Source organism: Bubalus kerabau, chromosome 12 (assembly GCF_029407905.1).
Source record: "Bubalus kerabau isolate K-KA32 ecotype Philippines breed swamp buffalo chromosome 12, PCC_UOA_SB_1v2, whole genome shotgun sequence".
Lineage (NCBI taxonomy): Eukaryota > Metazoa > Chordata > Mammalia > Artiodactyla > Bovidae > Bubalus > Bubalus kerabau.
The window spans coordinates 25,940,386-25,956,491 of record NC_073635.1 but is presented as its reverse complement, the minus strand read 5'-3'; the positions used below and the strand labels follow the sequence as shown (position 1 = coordinate 25,956,491).

At 41.5% G+C, this 16,106-nt stretch overlaps 1 protein-coding gene across 2 annotated transcripts in view; it reads right to left on the bottom strand.

Annotated features, from left to right (window-relative positions):
• Positions 1-16,106, bottom strand: part of DCLK1 (doublecortin like kinase 1) — a 352,660-nt gene that overhangs the window by 313,440 nt on the left and 23,114 nt on the right. For both annotated transcript variants that reach the window (XM_055542366.1, XM_055542367.1), the window contains exon 3: positions 11,804-12,150. In XM_055542366.1, coding sequence (XP_055398341.1) covers positions 11,804-12,150 — 347 coding nt within the window. The remainder of the gene's footprint in view (positions 1-11,803; positions 12,151-16,106) is intronic.

Sequence of the window (16,106 nt, the reverse complement as noted above, 5' to 3'; positions counted from 1 at the left end):
TCCATTTAATTTCTGAAACTGTCTCCTTTTATTTAATTTAGTTTCCAGGATTTAAACTAATCAGAAAAATCTGCTGCGACATATTGTACTCAGCCCCGCGAATGCCCTTGAACACTGCAGGTTTGCGTCTGTGCAGTAATTGGGCCAGATGCTCTTCAAGCCAGTCTCTTATTGGCCTATCACCAACTTTGAAATCCACAGAATGTATCGATTAGCTCCTCTCTTTATGCTCTGGACGGCCAAGGCGATGTCAGGAAGATTTCAAGCAATTTTCCAGACTCAGACGGTGAAAATTTTTGAGCAGAGTATCCATTGTTTCCCCATGTAATAAAAGTCCTTTCAATGGAGAAAATGCTCTAAAATTAGCAGATGAGTTTTTGTTTAATTATCCTAGAGTCTTTAATGAAGCAGGTGTCGGAGCTAGAAAACAAGAGCCATGATGAGCCCCTTACAATCTGTGGTTTCAGTGCAGACGGCAGCACCAACCTTGAGTGCTAAACAGAAACACAGCCCGGGTAAGCAATCAGCTCCTAAATGGCCAGCATCTGTGCCCTGCAGAACACTGGACGCAATGAGCTAACACCAAAGGGGTGCTACTGCTAAGCTGCTTTAGTCGTGTCCGACTCTGTGCAACCCCAAAGACAGCAGCCCACCAGGCTCCCCCATCCCTGGGATTCTCCAGGCAAGGACACTGGAGTGGGTTGCCATTTCCTTCTCCAATGCATGAAGTGAAAAGTGAAAGTGAAGTCGCTCAGTCGTGTCCGACTCCTAGTGACCCCATGGATTGCAGCCTACCAGGCTCCTCCGTCCATGGGATTTTCCAGGCAAGAGTACTGGAGTGGGGTGCCATTGCCTTCTCCGACACCAAAGGGGTAGGTCATGGCAAACCAGCCAAACGTCTAATCATTCAGTCATTTCTTGAACAAGCATTTACCAAGGCAGGCCCTAGAGGTTCAGAGGCTGACAGGGCACCTTCCCTACCCTCATCCTATAAGTTCTGAAATGAGACGTGGGCACCTCAACTGCCAACAGGACAGTGTAATCAAGAACTGTGGAGCTGTCTACAATGGACTGATGGAGCCCCTGGAGAGGGAGCTGTCAGTTCTACATGGGGAAATCAGGAAATGTTTAGACAAGGCCACCTTTGAAATAATCTTGAGAAATAATCAGGTTCTTGCTTTTCAGAGTTGTGGTGATGATTCATTGTGATGTACAGACATGTGACAACTAGCCCATGGTACTGGGCATGGGGAAGGTGCTCAGCCAATGGCAACAATAATAATGTGAATATTACTGCATGAGTGTAGTGGTTTGTGAGTGAGTTTAATGACTGGTACAATTAAAGAAGAAAGGGAAGAAAATAATATCTAGGCTACATTCACAATTGACAATAAATGGAAGGATAAAAATAGAACCATCAGTAGTTTCGTTACAGCACAGATAATGGAAACAATGCAAAATCATCAATTCTACACCAACCATATTATACAACTATAAGTGTCCTGTACTTTTAAGAAAGCCTGGAATTTGAAGACAGCAGGCAGAAGGGCTAAATATTAATAGTTATATAGGACTTACCTTATGTCAAGCCAGGGTTTTATATATTAATACCTATTTCTCAGTCAATTATCCCACCAATATTATGAGGCATGCTGTTTTTATTGCCATTTTAAAGAGAAAACTGAGATTCTGAGAGTTTAATTGACTTGACAAAGGCCACGCAGGTAACGCATGGTAAAGTCAGGATTGGATCTCATAAGCATCTCAATTCAAATTCTATGCTCTTTTCTTTATATTGGGTTGCCCAAAAAGTTCCTTATGTTTTTTTCCATAAGATGGCTTTAGTAGCACTTGTGAAGCGAAAGTGTTAGTCACTCAGTCGTGTCCGAGTCTTTGCAAACGCTGTGGACTACAGCCTGCCGGGCTCCTCTGTCCATGGAATTCTCTCAGGCAAGAAGACTGGAGTGGTTCTCCATTTCCTCCTCCAAGGGATCTCCCCGACCCAGGGGTCGAATCTGGGTCTCCCGCACTGCAGGCAGGAGGACTCTTGACTGTCTGAGCTACCAGGGAAGCTTAGTTGTCTTTAACTTCATTCAAAACAATTTTTTAGATTGTACTATGGCAGCTGTCACATAGGCGTGCATTTTAAAAAATATATCAGAATTGGTGAATTTTTGTGTAGCCATTTGAATATTGAAGATGGAAGAAAAAAGCAACATTTTCAGCATATCATGCTTTATTATTTTAAGAAAGGTAAAAACACAACTGAAATGCAAAAAGATTTGTACAGTGTCTGGAGAAGATGTTGTGACTGATGAACATGTCAAAAGTGGTTGGCCAAGTTTCTTGCTGGGGATTTCTCGATGGACGATGCTCCGGTTGCATAGACCAGTGGAATTTGACAACAATCAAATTGAGACATTAAATGAGAACAATCAACGTTATGCTATGTGGGAGATAGCCAACACTCAAAATATCCAAATCAAGCACAGAAAATCACTTGCATCAGCTTGGTTATGTTAATCTCTTTGATATTTTGGTCCACATAAGTTAAGCAGAAAAAAAAAAACATATTTTGCATTTTGCATGTTATATTCTCTACTGAAATGTAACAAGAATGTTCCGTTTTTAAAACAAATTGTGACGGGCAATGAAAAGTGTAAACCGTACAATAACATGGACTGGAAGAGATGGTGGGGCGAGCAAAACGAACCACCGCCAACCACACCAAAGGCTAGTCTACATCCAGAAAAGGTGATGTTGTGGATATGGTGGACTGGAAGAGAGTCCTGTAACACGAGCTCCTTCTAGAAAAACCAGCGGATTCATTCCAACAAGTACCGCCCCCAATTAGACTAACTGAAAGCAGCACTCAATGAAAAACGTCTGGAATTAGTCAACAAAAAAATGCATAATCTTCCATCAAGATAACCAAGACCGCATGTTTCTTTGACAACCAGGCAAAAACTGTCACAGCTTGGCTGGGAAGTTCTGATTCTTCCACCATATTCATCAGACATTGTGCCTTTGGATTTCCACTTATTTCGGTCTTTACAGAATTTTCTTATATGGAAAAAAATTCAATTCCCTGGAAAACTGTAAAAAGGAATCTGGAACAGGTCTTTGCTCAAAAAGATAAAAGGTTTTGGGAAGATGGAATTATGAAGTAGCCTGAAAAATGGTAGAAGGTAGTGGAACAAAACGGTGAATATGTTGTTCAATACAGTTCTTGGTGAAAATGAAAAATGTGTCTTTTTATTTTTACTTAAAAACCAAAGGAACTTTTTGGCCAGCACCATGGAGCATTTTCATATGAACAGACACATTTACAAAGGTAGATATGGTAAGTACTTATTATTAAAAGGTAATTTTATTTTTTAAAGCAAGTTTTTCTTTGTTATTTATTTCTCAAATATTTATTTATTCATGTATTTGGCAGCACCAGGTCCTAACTGTGGCCTGCGGGACCTTCTTTAGTGGCAGTGTTCGAGCTCTCAATTGTGGCCTGTGGATCTAGTTCTCTGATGGAATGGAATCTGGGCCCCCTGCACACAGCTGTAGCTACTGGACCACCAGGGAAGTCCCTAAAGGGTAATTTTAAACAGTGAGTTCCCTCAACACATTGAAAATGTAATTGTTTTCCAAAAACAATTTACCTTTAGCTTTTCGGGGATATAAACTACCAATAGTGGAGTACCTAAGGCAATGCTAAAGTTGTCAGACATTATTTCATTAATCCTCACAATAACTTATACAGCAGGCATTACCATCAGTCCCATTATGCAGATGAGAAAACAGAGGAGTATCAGAGAATTAAACTTCCCAGTGGGAGGGCATATTTCACTGTGACCAGCAGTATAAGGCAGACTTGACCACAAGATGGTCAGTTTAGAACTGTGTGTTTGATATGAGTCTATAAAAACTGTTTCTCTTCTATATTATATAACTGCATATATCTACACTTACATGACAACATATGCAAGCAAATTCCCTCATTACAAGTAAATTCAATATATACTACAGGATTTTTAACTAACCACTTGAGTTTCTCATCTAGGCCTGGAAGGAAGGTTTCCAGGCCTGCATGAGAAACTGGATCAAGCTGGATTTTTCAGACTGAAATCTGAGCTCAGGCCCAGCTGATGTGAAAATCCAAGTGCCTTCCCTCATTCCAACATACTCCCTCAGGGCTGAGGAAGCTCACGAGCCAACTCAGACTCCCAGACACTGCAAAAGCAGAAGTCAGCATAGGTGATCCCAAAGGCCCCTCCCCGACTTGCCAAAGTGCCCCAACATGCCCAGCACCCCCACCGGAGGGAGGGCTTCAGCACATCTTCAGTTCAACAGGGGGCCACTGGGGAACTGGAATTCATTTGACAGCAAACTGGAATTCCATTTCCAGAAAACTGACTTTTGCCCAGACCAACTGAAGCCTTAAAATATACACCACAGCAGGCACCCGTAATTAATTACACCATCAGAGGAGCTAAGACTGGAAGACAAGGACTTAACTCTTCCCAATTTGGGGGAACTAAAAGCTATACAAGGAGAGATGTAGCTTATAATCCTGTGAAGTAAATGAAGTGAAAGTCACTCAGTCGTGTCCAACTCTTGCAAACCCATGGACTGTAGCCCGCCAGGTTCCTCTGTCCATGGGATTCTCCAGGCAAGAATACTGGAAAATCAACCAAAGGTATGGAGCCTAAAAAAAAGCATGCTCCATTCTGGACACTTTAATTCCCTAATGAAGTATCACAATAATTCTTAAGCTCCTTTTTCTGTGAAAACAGTTAAGATTTTCCAGCAGTTCCGCCCTCTGCCAAGTCATAAGGATGTCTCAATGGGTGCTCTGAGTTTTTATAGGAAATTTTAATTTGACACTGTAATAAGCTAAAATATTTGTATCAACTGTTTTTTTTTTTACATCATCTGCGGAAACAAAAAACTAAAAGATATTACATTTACTTTCATACCACAGATAATATGTAAAATCATAACAGTAAAAAATCTATGTATCAAGGATGAGGGTTTAAATATGCTTAAGAAACTTAGAGCTGTCACAGAAGTTTTAACTTAAAAGAAAAAAAATTACTATTATCAACAGCACCAGGTAAATCTCTGTTTCCAGTCCAACCAAATCCTTACATCCTAAATTTGTTGCTTTTCATTCAGAAACCTTTAGTTTTCACATCTTCTAGGCTCATTAGCTGCTACAGCCAAGGTCAGATGTGGTAATAATGTATACCCCTTTTTTTACTAATAACTTGTATGGAGAAGAACTATTCTAAGCTCTCTAAACTCAAGAGTGAACCAAATATTTTTTTTCCTTCAGATTAGAATTAGGTATTAAAAACCAAAAGAAAAAAAAACAAAGACCACTTTGGAATTTCTGACTGATCGATTCTTATTGATAATATTACCATTTCCTAAATTCCAATAAACTCATATACTAACTACCTCAAATAAATGGCAGTGAATATTATGACTTTATAAGCATCTTTTGGGCTTTATGTTTGTAGCAGGTGAGGGGATAAATGATCAAAAGATACAGAAAAGACACATTATTGACAGCAACTGAGATTTCCTTTACAAGGCAGCTGCTTTGGGCAGAATATTTGGGTCCACCCCCACCCCAGTCAATTCATACATTGAAATTTAACCCCCAAGGTGATTCAATTGGGAGGGGAAATGCTTGGGGAAGTGATTAGGTCATGTGGCAGAAGCCCTCATGAACTGGGTTAGTGCCCTTTTACAAAAGGACCCCACAGAGCTCTCAGCCCCTTTTTAACATATGAGAACACTGCAAAACCAGAAAAAGTAGCTTCTATCAGACCAAACGTGCTGGCACCTTGATATTGGACTTTCAGCCTGCAAGACTGGGAGAAATAAACTTATTTTGTATATAAGTCATCCAGTCCGTGGTATTTTGTTATTACAGCCCTAATGGACTACAACAGAGAAGGCAATGGCACCCCACTCCAGTACTCTTGCCTGGAAAATCCCATGGACGGAGGAGCCTGGTGGGCTGCAATCCATGGGGTCGCTGGGAGTCGGACACGACTGAGCGACTTCACTTTCACTTTTCATTTTCATACATTAGAGAAGGCAATGGCAACCCACTCCAGTGTTCTTGCCTGGAGAATCCCAGGGACGGGGGAGCCTGGTGGGCTGCCGTCTATGGGGCTGCACAGAGTCAGACACAACTGAAGCGACTTAGCAGCAGCAGCAGCAATGGACTAAAAGAGCAGCTATGATGTCTGTTCTCAGTTTACCATCTAAATCAGTTTAAGAGCACCTCTACTTCAGCTCTTGGTCCAATGTTTTCCATATTAGGAAGAAAATAAGTATTTGCTCACTTCAGCAATGGTGGATTTTACAAAGTGCATGACCTATGTGAAATGCCTATAAGATAAAAATACAATATCCCTGAGTAAATTTTTCCTCTGATACTAAATTATACTGTCATTTTAGTAGATCTTCAATGTCAAAGAGTAGATAAGATGGGAATGTGCATATATCTTCTACTTAAAGAGCAATCTGGTTTCTCATGACTATATTTCAGTGGGGAGAGGAGATCATTGGGAAGAGCCTTATCTATGATCTGTACAGGATAAATTGCCTGCTTAGGCACTAGCTGTTCTAAGACTCTCAGTTGTTTATGTTTCTAAGCCAGAATCCGGTAATCACAGATGCCGAAGACTTAGCAGTTCAAGACAGCCTGATTAGCTGTTCCAAGAAAGGAATCGGGAGACATGCAAGTGCATCTTTTCAGCAAAGCATGTACGTTTCAGGCTTATTTTAATCACTTAAAAATTAGTCACACTCCAAACGACCTCTGGCTTCACAGGTGGTGCTAGTGGTAAAGAACCCGCCTGCCAATGCAGTGACATAAGAGACACAGTTCTATGTCCTATTGGGAAGATCCCCTGGGGGAGGGCATGGCAACACACTCCAGGATTCTTGCCTGGAGAATCCCATGGACAGAAGAGCCTGGTGGGCTACAGTTCCATCCGGTCACAAAGAGTCAGACACAACTGAAGCACCCTAGCACACAGCACACAAATGACCTCTGGAAGTAGCTGCCCAGCAGGGTCAGAGAATAACCCACAGAAGAATTCCAACATCCAGACCCTGCAAGACTCTCACAGCCTGCACAGCCTCCCTTGAATATGGAGAAAAGGGATGTGATTTTAACCTTCAATTAGAAAATGCCCTCCATCCTTCTTTGGGAGCCCTTAATCAGTGCCCAGGTAAATAAGGCATGACTGAAAGTAAGATGGAACACGATCTCTGACCTCCCCAGCTATGCCAGCAAAAAAGTGTCTGATCACCTGGTTAGCACAGACCCCCTAAAAGGTGTGTGGAGGGGGTGGCGAGGTTGTGGAACCTTTAATCGGAGCCTCTACACTGCTGGATAAAGAATGGAGTTGAAATAACTAGAAAAGGTTCACTCACAAACAGGCTGCTCGTGAACCACAAGAGCCATCCAGGGAAACTGCAGCTTTCTGCAGAATGCCTTCTACACGGGACAGCATTTCCAATATGCTGATTTCCTGATCTCAGCCAAAAAACCTCAAAAAAGCACATTACACAGTGAAGTCATGAAAAATGAAAGTTTAAGTCGCTCAGCTGTGTTCGACTCTTTGCGACCCCATAGATTGTAGCCCCCCAGGCTCCTCCATCCATGGAATTCTCCAGGCAAGGATACTGGTACAGGTAGCCATTCCCTTCTCCGGGGGATCTTCCCAACCCAGGGATCGAACCCAGGTCTCCCGCATTGTTGGCAGATTCTTTACGGTCTGAGCCAATGAACTCATAGGCTAGGGCTTAAAGCAAAGCCAAGAGGCTGATGTGCAAGGAGACCAAGTGAGAGGGCCATGTGGTCCACGCCTGTCAGTGACCATCCCTGGGTACCAGCTGGCACGGGCTTACCCTGTTCCACAGTCAGAAATCCCAGAGTCCCCAGTTTCCTTCCCACAAATTCACTTGTAGGCTGCCTGATGGCAATCTGAAAAGCCATTCCTGCTTGTATATCTTCCCCTCTACCCGTTATCCAAAGCACTCAAAGTATTAATTATTTAAACAATTCTATTTCCTTGCTAAAAAAAAAAACAAACAAACCTTTAAAAGCTTCACTGGGCATTGGGTTTTGATACAAGGGCTCAGATATACTATTGAAAAAAAAAGGCGGACAAGCGATCTTAGGGGTGATGTCCCACGGACAGCATGTGGTCCCCGATGCCACGGTGGGCAGGCTGAGACCCTGGCAGCACAGGGTGCCACCCTACTGTGTCAGAGCATCACGTCACAGGAAGGCTTGGAGGGAAGTGCTTTTTTTCTCAGAGACTTATCAAGCCGTGGTCACAGCCTTGGCTGTTAAAGAATCCCTCCCACAAAGGGAGGGGGGAGATCTGCTAGCAGGGGCAGATTCTCTTTTGAACAAAAAAGATTCTAAAGACTCCTAGGGTCCATGAGGAAGGAAGCTTTGTTCCTACTGGGAACCCAAGCACAAAGTCTTTATACTCTTTCACTCTTTCCACTTTATCATCCGATTCCTTTGCAGCTTTTCACCGCTCCTGCTTTGAAGAGAACATGCCTCAACAGAGGCAAGGCCACAATAGTGACCGGGATCAGCCCCGTGAGAAAAGAGCTAGATACGACGGTTAGCAGGATGAATGAAGCGGGGAAAATTCACAGCAGAAAACTTTCAGATGATATTCCTTGTACAGATTAATCACTTGGAAATTTGTTTTCAGTGCACTTGCATCTCTGGTTTTACTATCATCAGCTGTGCTACAGTGGCCATGAGGGCAAGCTCTGGAGAGAAACTAGTTCAGATCCCAGCTCTACCATTTATATCTGTCTGGCCTTGGACCTGTTTTTTATGAACAAGTTTTGTGCCTTAATGGCCTTATCTGTTAAATGGGGATAATAACTGAGCTGTTAGCAGTAAACATGCCAAACGCATGCAAAGCATTTCAAACAATGTTCAATAAAACTATGGTTGCTATTATGATGGGCTTCCCAGGTGGCTCAGTGGTAAAGAATCCACCTGCAATGCAGGAGATGTGGGTTCGATTCCTGGGTCAGGAAGATTCCCCTGGAGAAGGAAATGGCAACTCACTCCACTATTCTCTTCTGGAAAATCCCATGGACAAGAGCCTGGAGGGCTACAGTCCACAGGGTTGCAAAGAGTTGGACATGACTGAGCATGCCTGCATGTTATTACTATAGTTCAAAACAGCTTTCACTTATTTATCAGAGTTGATCCCACCAGCACTCTGTGAAACAGAGGTGATCATTTTATCCATGTTTTATTGATGAATATAATGAGGCTAAGATAAGTGATTTGGTAAAAAAAAAAAAAAAAAAACCTGTGGCAGAACCAGGATTTGAATCCTGGTCTTTTAACATTAAACTTCGGATTCTTTCCCATTATTTACATGTAAACTACAGCAAAAACTGAAACCCAGCAGGACCCTGCAGGGCCTTCCAGGAAGAGACCCCCATGTCCCCTGCCTCTTGCTTTTAGAAAAGCTTTAGCCTCTTAGGTCTTCCCCAAGTTTCCAAACAGAATTTAATCAGAGAAATGAGAAAACGCAGAAACAAAGGAAAGCAGTCATGCAAGACAAAAGAATAATAATTTAGCCATAAAACAATGTCATAAATCTTTAATCCCTCTTCAAAGACTATAGATAATATCCTAAACCATATTCCTGAGTTGGTTTGCAGACATTAAAGCCCCCACCTAGTTGAAGAAGCTACCTGCAAACTTACGGTGCCAGCACATAGACCCCTGACCAATTGCAACCAGAAAGTTGACGACATTACCTTCTAAAATACCAACTTGTTACCTCACCACCAACCAATTAGAGGGGTGTACAGGAGCTGATCACACACCCTGAGATCCTCTCCCTTACTTTGCCTTTAAAAATGCTTCCCTAAATGCCATGGGGGCATTGGGATCTTTTGAGCACAAGCTGCCTATTCTCCTCGCTTTGCCCTGAAACAAACGCTACACTTCCCTTCACCACAAGCCGGTGTCAGTAGATTGTCTTTGCTTCACATCAGGAGATCAGACCTACATCTGGTGCATTAACAAAACAGCTATTACAAAATACAGACACCAGATAAAAATCCTAAAAAGATGAAGGCTATTGAGAACATCATGATATCTCTTCTAGGAATTCATTCTTGGAATAAACGCTCAGTTGATGGCAGAATTTAGCATAAATAATTAAAGCCGATTTTTTTTTGATTCAGTGTGTAACAAATTGGAACCCCAAAGTTCTGAAGCAGGGGGAGAGGAGAAAGATTTATAAGTTATGTGTTCTTTGTTGTAAATTTTATTTTTATGAAAACAGGTAAACTCCCATGTTGAGAAAAATCACCAAAATGCAGATCTTCAAGACAGTTGAGTAATTCATTACAAAGGGAAGGGATTAAGTGTTTAAATGTGAACCTTGCCATCTTACTGCTGCTATAATTTACAAGGCAGCCACGGACTTTTTGATCCCTAATACATGGTGACATTCAGGCTACACCTTCCTAGATCTAGACGACTGGAGATTTTCTCACTACGATTCCTTATTCACATGACACTTAGGGTAAGTTTTATGAGACAAGCAGAAGACTGGTGAATATAAATGAACAATTGGCAGATCTTCCTTTTTCTCCTAATGAATTTATAATTTAGAGCATCTGAATGGATCCCTAGGGGAGTAATTTTTTCATGACTAACACTCTCTAGTATTTGCATCTATTTCTAATTCATAAAGTTTGAATGTGTTAGCCTTCAAGAACTTGGAAGAGTTTTCTATTTAATAAGATCAATCTTTTAATTTATGAATCTAGTTTTGACTTTTACTATGCACTCTTTATCCAAATCATTTTAATTATATCTCAAAATAATTTCTAAAACACATGTGGACAGATCCATGATAAAAACTAAGCTTCAAGTAAAGATAGTGTCCTGAAAATCGTAATCTGAAACAAAAAGACACTGGTAAACTTTGAACGATCAACAAATTTCTCTGTACGTATGTCATATATCAGTGTTCTTTATTCAGCTCACCATCACGGTTCTGTCAAATCCTTGCAAAAGTCCACACGAGACTTCCTTTAAGTTCATCCGAGCAATGTACATTAACATGTCCACTCACCCAAATCGACCGATGTACATTCCACAGCTAAAGAAACCCCTCTTTTCATTTGATTCCAGAAAGTATGTTTTCAATAAAAGATGTATAATAGTCTAGAAATATGCCTCTTAAGAGCCATCCAGATGGAAATATTTCATTCCTTAGATATGTACTCAGAAATATATAAACTGTAAATAAATCTTGCTTATGAACATTACTGAGATATAAAACTATGAAATATCATTGAGGTCAAAGAAAGGACTTGGGTTTTTCTCCACTGGTCAGAGTTCACTTCTACACTTCAGTGCTACTCACAGTGATGATAAAGACACGACTACACAACCAAACTAAACACAGATGGCTGAAAGAGCACCACTATGTTAAGCAATTAATAATAGGAAAAGTAGAAATCTCTGAGTAATCATTTAAGCTTCAGAGGTCTATATTTGTACTTGATTACTAAGGTAATCCTGTGTTAACTCTATCCTTGAACTGGTTGGAGGACAACAGCTATGTTATCTGCTGACTAGATGACTCAAGCCCATCAATATCAGTAGAATGTACATCTCAGGTCCCCATTCAATGCCACACAAACCCCCCAACTCCCTGGTTCTTGCCCATAAAGTCAAGGCCATACCACTGTCACCCCCACCACCACTTACCTGCTTCCCATCTAGGGTGTAGAGACGTTTCACGACTCCCGAGTCCAGCTTGATGGCGTCAGTGATGTCGGTAAGAACCTGCTCAAAGGAGTGAGCGGTCTTCTTGTTGAGGAGAATCCGGACGGCTTTCCGTGGCTTCACCCCACTTCTGATGATGGTGACCAGCTTGGGCCGAATGAAATCCTTATTCTCCCGCACCTCCGAAGGGCTCCCTTTGGCAGTGGCCAGAGAGGACACCGCCCGCGAAGCCGAGGTGGTCTTGACGTTCACCGACCAGTTGGGGTTCACGTTCTTGGTGTATTCCAGCTTCTTGAAGGGTTCGATTGAGCCACACACATAACTCTCTCCTAAGGAGGAGAGGGACATATTGAAATTTACACTCAGCTAAACTCATTCATTCCCTTTGTCCCACTGTCTGAATTTTCCTGTTCTCTTGATACTTGGAAGTGAGCATGACTTGTGACTTTTTAAACAATGGGAGCATGATTAATAATTAATGAAAAAGAAGGATTTCTGACTTCTAATCTAGCTCTGTCAGCAACAGATTGGTATTCAAGGGGGGAGAAATGATCTTTTCTCCCTTTCTTCATCTTCAGTTTGGTGACAGAAATATCGATGTTGAACAGCCTTTGGAGACACATGAAACTGAATTCAAGATAGAAAGTATTTGGGGATTTGGGGGATTTAGCTATATTTATATTAGGAGAAAACTTCAAAATCAGAGGCACCGACATTTGCCACCTGAGATAATTTTAAAACAGAAAATGGATCAGAAAATAGCTTCTAAAAATAGCTGTGTAATTTATAAGTTTGATGGGAGTGTTTGCTTAGTATTTTGTAAAGTTAAGTAAAATTCCAGTAACAAGCAGAATACCTCCATTCCTTTTCTTCCATCTTCATAGAGCCATGCACAGTGATCCACACACACATCATACTTGTTTACAGATAAAACATTTTGAGGGTGGTCAACGTACAAGCTTTATAAACTGATTTTAAAATAATTATATAAGATGAAAAAGATCTGAGGATCTAATGTACAGCATGATGACTGCACTTGGTAACACTTTGCGAACCCATGGACTATAAAGTCCATGGAATTCTCCAGGCCAGAATACTGGAGTGGGTAGCCGTTCCCTTCTTCAGGGGATTTTCCCAGCCTGGGTATCGAACCCAGATCTCCTGCATTGCAGGTGGATTCTTTAGCAGCCAAGGCACCAGGAAAGCTCAAGAATACTGGAATGGGTAGCCAATCCTTTCTCCAGCAGATCTTCCTGACCCAGGAATCGAATCGGGGTCTCCTGCACTGCGGGTGGATTCTTTACCAGGTGAGCTACCAGGGAAGCCCCAACACCGTATGCTGCTGCTGCTGCTGCTAAGTAACTTCAGTCATGTCCGACTCTGTGCGACCCCTTAGACGGCAGCCTACCAGGCTCCTCTGTCCCTGGGATTCTCCAGGCAAGAACACTGGAGTGGGTTGCCATTTCCTTCTCCAATGCATGAAAGTTAAAAGTGAAAGTGAAGTCGCTCAGTCATGCCCAACTCTTAGCGACCCCATGACTGCAGCCTACCAGGCTCCTCCGTCCATGGGATTTTCCAGGCAAGAGTACTGGAGTGGGGTGCCATTGCCGTCTCCTCAATACCACAACACAGTATAGTATAATCAAAATTCAATAAGAGAACTGAACTTCAAAGTTCACACTAAGAAAAATATTTGAGTTGACGAATATGTCAATTAGATAGGAGGAATCCTTCATATATATATACACACACATACACATATATACACACACACATAGATATACACATACATATATGTACATACATATATACATATATGTGTGTATATACATATATACACACATATGTGTAAAACTGTCATAAGATACACTGTATATATCTTACAATTTTGTCAATCATAACCCAACAAAGCTGAAAAAATAAATGTATAAAGTTAAATTTTTATTAAAAATGATTCCTTAACAGAGACTCATTTAATGAAGATACTCAAGCTTTTTTTTTTTTTGGAAGGGTCTTCTGCTGCCTTGTTCGCTGATATATGCCCAGCACACAGGACAGACCAGTGCCTGGCACCTTGGGGTACCCGATGTTTGTTTAATGAATAAAAGAACTATGCACACTCAGACTATTAAACAGATACGGATCACATAAAAAGGTAACACATATACCAAGCAATTATAATTTGTCATAAACTTAGGTCAGAGTATTTTGAAATTAAAGATTTCATAATGGCCTTTTTTTCTGGGTAAGTCTTTGTAACTGGGAATATGTAAAAATGCTAAAAAGCCTTCCTAATTGCAGGTAAAGTAAGCTAGGACTAATCCTACACAGCCCATTTACTTTTATCTAAATCCTTGTCCTATTTTTAAATTAACAGTGCAAGCATCCAAGGCCATGGAATAGGTATTCACATAAAAATAACTGAACCAGTGTTTCAAAAATAGAAAAGCACAATTACGCATGTTATCCAACATTTACTTTGCCAATGTTTTTAAAACATACTCCAATGTGTGTTTATGCATTATGTCTCGCTAGTAGTGATACAAATAGTACAAATTTAGTGAACCACGTTTCTAGTCACTGAGCATTGGAGAAGGAAATAGCAACCCACTCCAGTGCCCTTGCCTGGAGAATCCCAGGGCCAGGGGAGCCTGGTGGGCTGCCGTCTCTAGGGTCGGACACGACTGAAGCGACTTAGCAGCAGCAGCAGCAGCAGTCACTGAGCCGACTGTTACTGGCTCCAACTATGGTTTTCTCAAAAATCTCTGTGCATATCATGGAGAAGGAGATGGCAAACCAGTCCAGTATTCTTACCCGGGAAATCTCATGGACAGAGGAACCTGGCTGACTACAGTTCATGGGGGCACAAAGAGTCAGACATAACTTAGCAACTAAAACAATGATGTGGATATAAACACCACCTCCATGGAGGCTGCAAGAAGAGCACTGTTTCTTCAGGCTTGGTGGAGAGACACTGTGAACGTCACGGTGGGAAGGGAACCGGAACTCTAGGCTGGGGACCTGGCCCCTCAGCATGTGACTCGGGCATGTTCGGGCCCTAGTCTTCTCAGCGGGAACCTGTCCACCAGGCAGATGAAGGCTATGCTAGTGGCCACTTTCATCTCACCAGCTTAATCACCCGAGGCTGCACTACACTGACTGTGCAGGAAGCAGGTATTATACTGTACGGTGTTCGTTGTTGCTGTGGTCACACCTCAGTGTGAGGATGCCCCAAGGGTACCCCAACAAGGCACACAGGCCTTAGCTTACAAAATCAGTCTTTGCAAGAATTCTGTGCTAATTGGAGATATGAAATTATCTGATTATTTGTAAGTTTATGTATTAAGCTAATAATTAAAATCAAAACAAAAGGGGACTTCCTTGGTGGTCCAGTGGTTAGGACTCCGCTCTTCCAATGCAGGGGCTGCAGGTTTGATCCCCGCCAGAGGAACTAAGATACCACATATCACACAGTGCAGTCAAATTTAAAAAAAAAAATCAAAACAAAAATATGGAATGGTTTATATTTCAACAAAGGATAATTTTGAACTTTAGGGAAAAAAAATAACGTTAAAAGGGAGGAATTTTAAAGTATTCACATAATAGTATGGAATGGATGTGTTGAAAGAGAAAATAAATAAATAAATACATAAATAAATATATATTTTTTTTACATCTTCTTAAACAAAGTACTTTGAAAATTTCTGAAAGCATGGCAACTTTGGGAAGGTAATGCTGAAGGAAGGCAGATGCAGGTGTAGAGAACAGATCTGCGGGCACAGTCCAGGAGGGAGACAGTGGGGTGAATGGAGAAAAGTAGCATCAACACACACACTCTCTCAGGTGTAAGATGGATCCCGGTGAGAAGCTGTTGTATAGCACAGGGAGCCCAATCTGTGATGACCTAGAGGGACAGGATGGGGGAAAGGAGGGAGGCTAGGGAAGGAGAGGATGTATGTAAAATTATGGCTGCTTTGCGCTGTTTTATGGAGAGAACCAACACAACATTGTAAAACAAAAAAAAATTTTAAAGAAAGTAACTCTGGCTTGGTTCAAGCACCAACAGGGGAGGAAACTTGTGTTTAACCGGGGCTGTCACCTTGGGGCTTCTCTGGCTCATCCAAGACTGGAATAAAATCTTGGGAAAGTGTATGAGACAAGAACTTAATTTAACTGCATTGTGACAGAGACTACGTTTTCTATTGGGGAGAAGTTTGGAGCTTATTAATAAGCTTCTATTAAATTATACAAATATATTTATATTAAATTTACTTGACTCACATTT